The sequence below is a fragment of the Phalaenopsis equestris genome, unplaced genomic scaffold (genome assembly GCF_001263595.1).
Source record: "Phalaenopsis equestris unplaced genomic scaffold, ASM126359v1 Scaffold211797, whole genome shotgun sequence".
Classification (NCBI taxonomy): Eukaryota; Viridiplantae; Streptophyta; class Magnoliopsida; order Asparagales; family Orchidaceae; genus Phalaenopsis; species Phalaenopsis equestris.
The window spans coordinates 69,255-76,191 of NW_018230773.1; the positions used below are offsets into that span (position 1 = coordinate 69,255).

The window sequence follows — 6,937 nt, forward strand, 5'->3', positions numbered from 1 at the left end:
AATAAAAGAAACACAATAAAATAAGTTTCATTAAAATGACAAAAATTCAACCAAAAGCATTAATGGTCATTGCAGTTAGCAATCAGAAGTTTTCTTTAACATCAACAAATAACATCTAAAGCAAAACACGAAATAATGTTTCATTGTTATTTCTTTCTACAAGATACTCTTCCTCCGGTTATTAATCAAACCCCGCTGAGCAGTTCCAAACCTCCCTACCATCATCTCCTTTGCTTGAAGGGCAACCTCGTTAAATCTAGATTCCAAAAGTTTGATAGGCCTTGCTTGAGCTGGCGATCCCAAAATGACTCTCTTTTGGATGCTATAGCATAATTTGTTCTGATGTTGTGCAGTGTTTCCCGCACCACTCAAGAAAGTTTGATTTTGCTGTAATGGAGAAGGAAGGTTGGGAAGCCTGGACGGAATCTGATTCTGGTGTAATGGAGAAGGAAGATTGGGAAACTTCGATCTCCACATGGTTTGCAGCTGTAAAGTGCTAGGGTATTTGAAGCTGCTAATGCATTTTCCATTGTTTTTTGGACTCTCTTGAAAAGGAGATTCTCTTAAAAATTGAAACTAAACATTTCAATTTTTAAACTATTATCCGAACTACTAATTTTTACAAACCGACCCACAAATCATCCAATAATATATGATTCGGTTTGATTTTTCGGTATAAATTGATAATGCACACTCCTAATACATACTAGACATTAATAGGAATAAAAGAAACACAATAAAGTAAGTTTCATTAAAATGGCAAAAAATTGACCAAAAACATTAATGACCAAAAGCATTAATGGTCATTATAATTGGCAACCAGAAGTCTTCTTTAACATCAACAAATAACATCTAAAGCAAAACACGAAATAATGTTTCATTGTTATTTCTTTCTACAAGATACTCTTCCTCCGGTTATTAATCAAACCCCGCTGAGCAGTTCCAAACCTCCCTACCATCATCTCCTTTGCTTGAAGGGCAACCTCATTAAATCTGGATTCCAAAAGTTTGATAGGCCTTGCTTGAGCTGGCGATCCCAAAATGACTCTCTTTTGGATGCTATAGCATAATTTGTTCTGATGTTGTGCAGTGTTTCCCACACCACTCAAGAAAGTTTGATTTTGCTGTAATGGAGAAGGAAGGTTGGGAAGCCTGGCCGAAATCTGATTCTGGTGTAATGGAGAAGGAAGATTGCGAAACTTCGATCTCCACATGGTTTGCAGCTGTAAAGTGCTAGGGTATTTGAAGTTGCTAATGCATTTTCCGTTGCTTTTGGACTCTCTTGAAAAGGAGAGTCTCTTAAAAATTGAAACTAAACATTTCAATTTTTAAACTAATATCCGAACTACTAATTTTTACAAACCGAACCAGAAATTATCCAATAATATATGGTTCGGTTTGATTTTTCGGTATAAATTGACAATGCACACTCCTAATACATACTAGACATTAATAGGAATAAAAAAAACATAATAAAATAAGTTTCATTAAAATGAAAAAAATTCGACCAAAAGCATTAATGGTCATTGCAATTGGCAATCAAAAGTCTTCTTTAACATCAACAAATAACATCTAAAGCAAAACACGAAATAATGTTACATTGTTACTTCTTTCTACAAGATACTCTTCCTCCGGTTATTAATCAAACCCCGCTAAGCAGTTCCAAACCTCCCTACCATCATCTCCTTTGCTTGAAGGGCAACCTCGTTAAATCTAGATTCCAAAAGTTTGATAGGCCTTGCTTGAGCTGGCGATCCCAAAATGACTCTCTTTTGGATGTTATAGCATAATTTGTTCTGATGTTGTGCAGTGTTTCCTACACCACTCAAGAAAGTTTGATTTTGTTGTAATGGAGAAGGAAGGTTGGGAAGCCTGGATGGAATCTGATTCTAGTGTAATGGAGAAGGAAGATTGGGAAACTTCGATCTCCACATGGTTTGCAGCTGTAAAGTGCTAGGGTATTTGAAGCTGCTAATGCATTTTTCGTTGTCTTTTGGACTCTCTTGAAAAGAAGTCTCTTAAAAATTGAAACTAAACATTTCAATTTTTAAACTAATATGTGAACTACTAATTTTACAAACCGAACCACAAATCATCCAATAATATATGGTTCGGTTTGATTATTCGGTATAATTTGACAATGCACACTCCTAATACATACTAGACATTAATAGGAATAAAAGAAACACAATAAAGTAAGTTTCATTAAAATGGCAAAAAATTGACCAAAAACATTAATGGTCATTGCAAGGCAATCAGAAGTCTTCCTTAACATCAACAAATAACATCTAAAGCAAAACACGAAATAATGTTTCATTGTTATTTCTTTCTACAAGATACTCTTCCTCCGGTTATTAATCAAACCCCGCTGAGCAGTTCCAAACCTCCCTACCATCATCTCCTTTGCTTGAAGGGCAACCTCATTAAATCTGGATTCCAAAAGTTTGATAGGCCTTGCTTGAGCTGGCGATCCCAAAATGACTCTCTTTTGGATGCTATAGCATAATTTGTTCTGATGTTGTGCAGTGTTTCCCGCACCACTCAAGAAAGTTTGATTTTGCTGTAATGGAGAAGGAAGGTTGGGAAGCCTGGACGGAATCTGATTCTGGTGTAATGGAGAAGGAAGATTGGGAAACTTCGATCTCCACATGGTTTGCAGCTGTAAAGTGCTAGGGTATTTGAAGCTGCTAATGCATTTTCCGTTGTCTTTTGGACTCTCTTGAAAAGGAGTTAATGTAGCCACTGATCTCCTCCTAGGAATCCTTAACTGAGATAGTTTTGTGGTAAAATTTGCATGGTTCATATGTTGCTTTTCTGGTAATAGTGCTAATGTTCCTAGTTCGGTAGCAATTGAGGCCCTTCTCTTATTATTCGGCATACTGCAAACAACCGGGGACAAAGAGATCCTTCTAGCTCTTCCAAGAGGCTTGGTTGTAAAGCCTTTAGTGACATCTTTACCTCTTGAGTAAGCATTCTCCTTATTTTCAAAAGCTGTTTTTGCTGTCTTATGATGAGCCAAAGGAGGTAGTCGATTTGTGATTCTGGCCAATGGTGGCCTTTGCTTCGATGATGCTTGAAAAGATCTAGTCGTTTCATTTGCAGCGAGCTGAGTTCTGGCTTTCTTCTCTTCAACTAGCTGGTTTTCCAGATCCTTGATCTGAAATATGGAAAGGTTCCAATGGAGAGTAAAAAAAATTCATGTAAATAAAATTAGTGTCCACGGCATAGGAATGAAAGGAGTACAGGACTTTCGAAGATAATTTAGATAGAAGCTGTTGAAAAATATTTGTTCAGAAAATGTTCAATGGAAGATATAATAAAATAAGGTTGAGTGGAAATTAAAGACACCATAAAGCCAACCTCAAATAGTTGAAAACAAGATTACCAAGCAAATTTCTAGTAACTGGTTTAATTTTCTCCTTGCATTATCAGATAAAGGGAGAAAGTACACACCTTTTGTTGATAATTCTTACATGCTTGCTCTGATTCTCGGATCTGTAAGTCAAAAGACCATAAGAAGTAAACAAAGAAACGACTTAGAACAGTAACATCACAAATTATCATTAACAGGAGCCCATTATAAAAAGACATCAGAAACTGCATCCACAGTTAATTATTAGTTATGAAAACAGGCATAAATTAAAAAACATTTGACATAACTCGATAAGTTCATAATCTTTAAAGGCACCTACAAATCAAAAATTTTTATAAGATACACCCCTCTATCTTGTTCATGCTCGAATGCTAGATTTACCTTTTCTTGAAGTGTCCTAAAGATATTCTCCCGTGATGCGTATTTGATTTGCATCATCTGCAAGCTTTCATTGAGTCTATTGACTTCTTTTTCTTCCAGCCGGAGCTTTTCAACCTACACAAAGAAAAAGTCACTACAAAATAAAAAAAAAATTACCAATCAGTATATAAAAAGTTTCATATATTGTACCATCTGCTTGAGCTTGAAGTTATCAACTGGATCAGACTGCTTTCTGGCAGGCCCATGCTCAACTCCACGCACTCTGCTGGCAAAATTAAGAGTACAAAGAGTTTCTCCTAAATCCGCCAAACTAGGGCTAATCTGTGCAAACATCAATGTCTTGCAATCCCCACCTATTTTATTTTGGACAACCAAGCAATCAAAACATTGTGAAGCTTTGTAGTTTAATATCAAACAAGAGTTCTATAAAATTTTAGAATTAGAAAATAAGAAGGCATTAAAATTTCATTTTTCATTTGTTAACCGACAATTAATAAAAATAAGGAGTACACCATAACCGAGATGCTGAAGGACTCACCAAGAGAACTTTGCAATAAATGAGTCAGTTTTGAGTTCCTAAAAGTGAATTAAAGAATACGGTATTAGATTTCACCAAGCAAATCAGAAGTATGTGGATGGAGTCTTACATAGGGAGATTCAAATCCCCCAACTATACTAAAAGGTGCAACAAACTACTCTTACAATTGTGCTATGTATGTGGTGGATGTTCATATTCGGAGTTTAAGAGATACCTATACGGAATGTGGGAACTCTTTGAGGCAAGTGCTGATATAACATCTCCAAGAGCTGAGAGAGATTTGTTTATGAACTGTGATTCCTTCAACCTCTCTCCCTCGGCCTCAATTCTGCCTAGGCGTTCACTTCCGGCTAAATCCACCAGCCACAGGAAGCTCTTGCTCCTCTCCCCGGTCACCAAGTTTTCTCCTTTAATCGTCACACGGACCAAACTGAAAACAGAAAACACTGTCAATCAAGTTGAAAACAGAAACATTTTAAAACCACGGGAAGGTTTTAAAATGTGAATGAAAAAGAGGGTATAACACTCACCAATGAGAACGGCTGCTGAGCTCATTAGCATTAGTTGACCCAACCGCTCTATTTCTTCCTCCTGATTTGTGCATCTCCCACACCTCGTCGATGCTGCATACTTCAATTTCAGCAAGCCCGGGAACTTCCTGAGTTCCTTCTGCAGATTGCTTTACGTCCAGCCTTCATGATATTAAAAAAAAAAAATACTCACAAAAATGATAACCTAAAGATTTGAATCTTTGTATTGAAAGAAAAAAAAGCCCACTTCTTAGAATAGGGATCGGAGTTATCTGCCAGCAGATCCCTGATTTTCTCATTGTAAACCTCCAACATACTAAATGAAAATTCATAATGCATCAAAGGTATTCTCTCTTTCATAATTCTGAACAGTTCTTCCAAAGCCTTGTAATTTACACCTCGACATTCAGGTGTTCCTTCCATAGTGAATGTCTTGCCGGTCCCAGTTTGCCCATACGCAAATATGCAAACATTGAAGCCGTCCATGACAGATTTCACAATCGGCAAAGTCTCAGAAAATACAGCCTCTGTAGAATAAACAGGAATTAAAACAAAAAATATGGTTTTTTCAGGCAAAATGTAGTCACCATTATATCATCATTATTTATTCAACAAAACACAAACAAAAAGGCTTTAATTGCATTACCTTGGTCATCTTTGGGACTGAAAACATGATCAAATTTAAATATTTTTCTTGAGGAGTCAGCACAGGTAACTTGCAATTCAGTATCTTTAGATGGATCAAATTCTATTACAGAAGTACAACTGTTGGAAGTTTCTTCGTTGCTGAGTGGCCTGCATCTACAAAAAACCCTAATATTTCCTCTCAATTCAATTAGCTCATTATAGAAGCCCTTCCTCTCAGCTGTCTCTTCTGCTAAAATTTTTTTAAGTGCTTCATACTTAGGTTCACATTCCTGAAGACAGTTCTTGCTCAGAGCTTCACACTTACTCTGCAACATCTCAATTTCAGGAATCAGATACTGACACTCATTATGCTTCTTTTCAAGAGCTTCATACCTTGGCTGACATTCTTGAACGCATTTGTCGATCTTTGCTTTCAGAATCTCAGTTTCAGAATTCATAACCTGATGCTTCTTTAACAAATTGTTATATTTCATCCCTAAACAGAAAAAAAAACAAAACATAAGCAGTGGGGAAAATAAGATCAAACATGAAAGCAGAAAAGAAAATCAAACATCAAAGCAGAAAAGAAAAAAAATTAAGGAAGGAGACAATCAATACCGATTTTCTGAAGGGCTAAAATAATATCAGGGCCAAGGTAGAATGGCTTCGAGGTTTCCTTCAGCACAGGAGATGGAATGAAGCAGTCATCCGCAAATTGCTGCAGTTAGGGAAAAAAAAACGTTAAAGAAGAGATTAACAAAAATCAAAGATAAAAGAACCAAGCAAGAAAGAAGAAGTCATAACCTCGCCAAGAATGTAATTTTTAAGAATTTCTTCAGGGGACCAAAGCTTCGGCTCCAAATCTGAAATGAATTCGCCAAATAAACCATACAAAATCCATAAACTGGCAAAAATAATGCTTTCCAGGCGTGGAAACCAGAGTAATAGTCGTAAACGAACCATTTTGAAAGTGATTCTCAGAAAACAGGAAGAATGGGTTTTGTTGTTCAAACCTTGTGGTTTCTCGTTGTTTGATACTGCCGCTGCATCGATTTCCATGAATTCTTCCATGAAGGGAGTGGAGAAACAAGTGGATTCTTCACCTCCCAAAACGGATCGCGGGTTGAAGCGATTAGAGTAAGGAAGAGAAACCGATCGATCGATCTAGAGAGAGAGAGAGAGAGAGAGACAGAGAGAGAGCCAGAGAGAGAGAGAGAGGGGGGGAAAGCATGCTTCAAAGAGAGAGAGAGGGGGGCGGTCGGGTAGTAGGGTTAATAGCTCTTCTCATCCCCTGATTTTTGAAATCGGTGCACTTGGGCCGTTGGATGCAGGCCGTAAATCGGATGGCCAAAATTCCAAGTTGAGAGGGTCTCTTTTCCGAACGTTTACCCTCGACATCCCAACATCCCCACTTGCCTCTGATGAGCGCCGTCAAGAGAAGTTTTTATTCATCAACAACGGCTCGTGTGATTCGTTTAAGCACATGAG

The 6,937-nt window shown here is 37.3% G+C and overlaps 1 protein-coding gene across 2 annotated transcripts; it reads right to left on the reverse strand.

Annotated features, from left to right (window-relative positions):
* Positions 1-1,868: 1,868 nt before the first annotated feature.
* LOC110036853 (kinesin-like protein KIN-14J) lies at positions 1,869-6,657 on the reverse strand. 2 transcript variants are annotated; one of them, XM_020741400.1, is made up of 13 exons: positions 6,463-6,657; positions 6,254-6,312; positions 6,068-6,167; positions 5,469-5,945; positions 5,070-5,349; positions 4,823-4,984; positions 4,507-4,722; positions 4,293-4,330; positions 3,944-4,107; positions 3,755-3,868; positions 3,454-3,495; positions 2,697-3,157; positions 1,869-1,980 (listed from the first exon to the last, which is right to left on the reverse strand). In XM_020741400.1, the coding sequence occupies exons 1-13, from the start codon at positions 6,518-6,520 to the stop codon at positions 1,890-1,892; spliced, it is 2,262 nt and encodes a 753-aa protein (XP_020597059.1). In that variant the 5' UTR covers positions 6,521-6,657; the 3' UTR covers positions 1,869-1,889. The 2 variants fall into 2 exon arrangements, with proteins under 2 accessions (XP_020597059.1, XP_020597058.1); XM_020741399.1 differs by lacking the exon at positions 1,869-1,980 and having other exon boundaries at positions 2,185-3,157.
* Positions 6,658-6,937: the final 280 nt, after the last annotated feature.

Coding starts and splice junctions, on each gene's coding strand:
- LOC110036853 (XM_020741399.1), bottom strand. CDS start 6,520: ATGGAAGAATTCATGGAAATCGATGCAGCGGCAGTATCAAACAACGAG. Junction 6,313..6,462: donor AAACAACGAGAAACCACAAG/GTTTGAACAACA, acceptor AATTCATTTCAG/ATTTGGAGCCGAAGCTTTGG. Junction 3,158..3,453: donor GTAAGAATTATCAACAAAAG/GTGTGTACTTTC, acceptor TCCATATTTCAG/ATCAAGGATCTGGAAAACCA.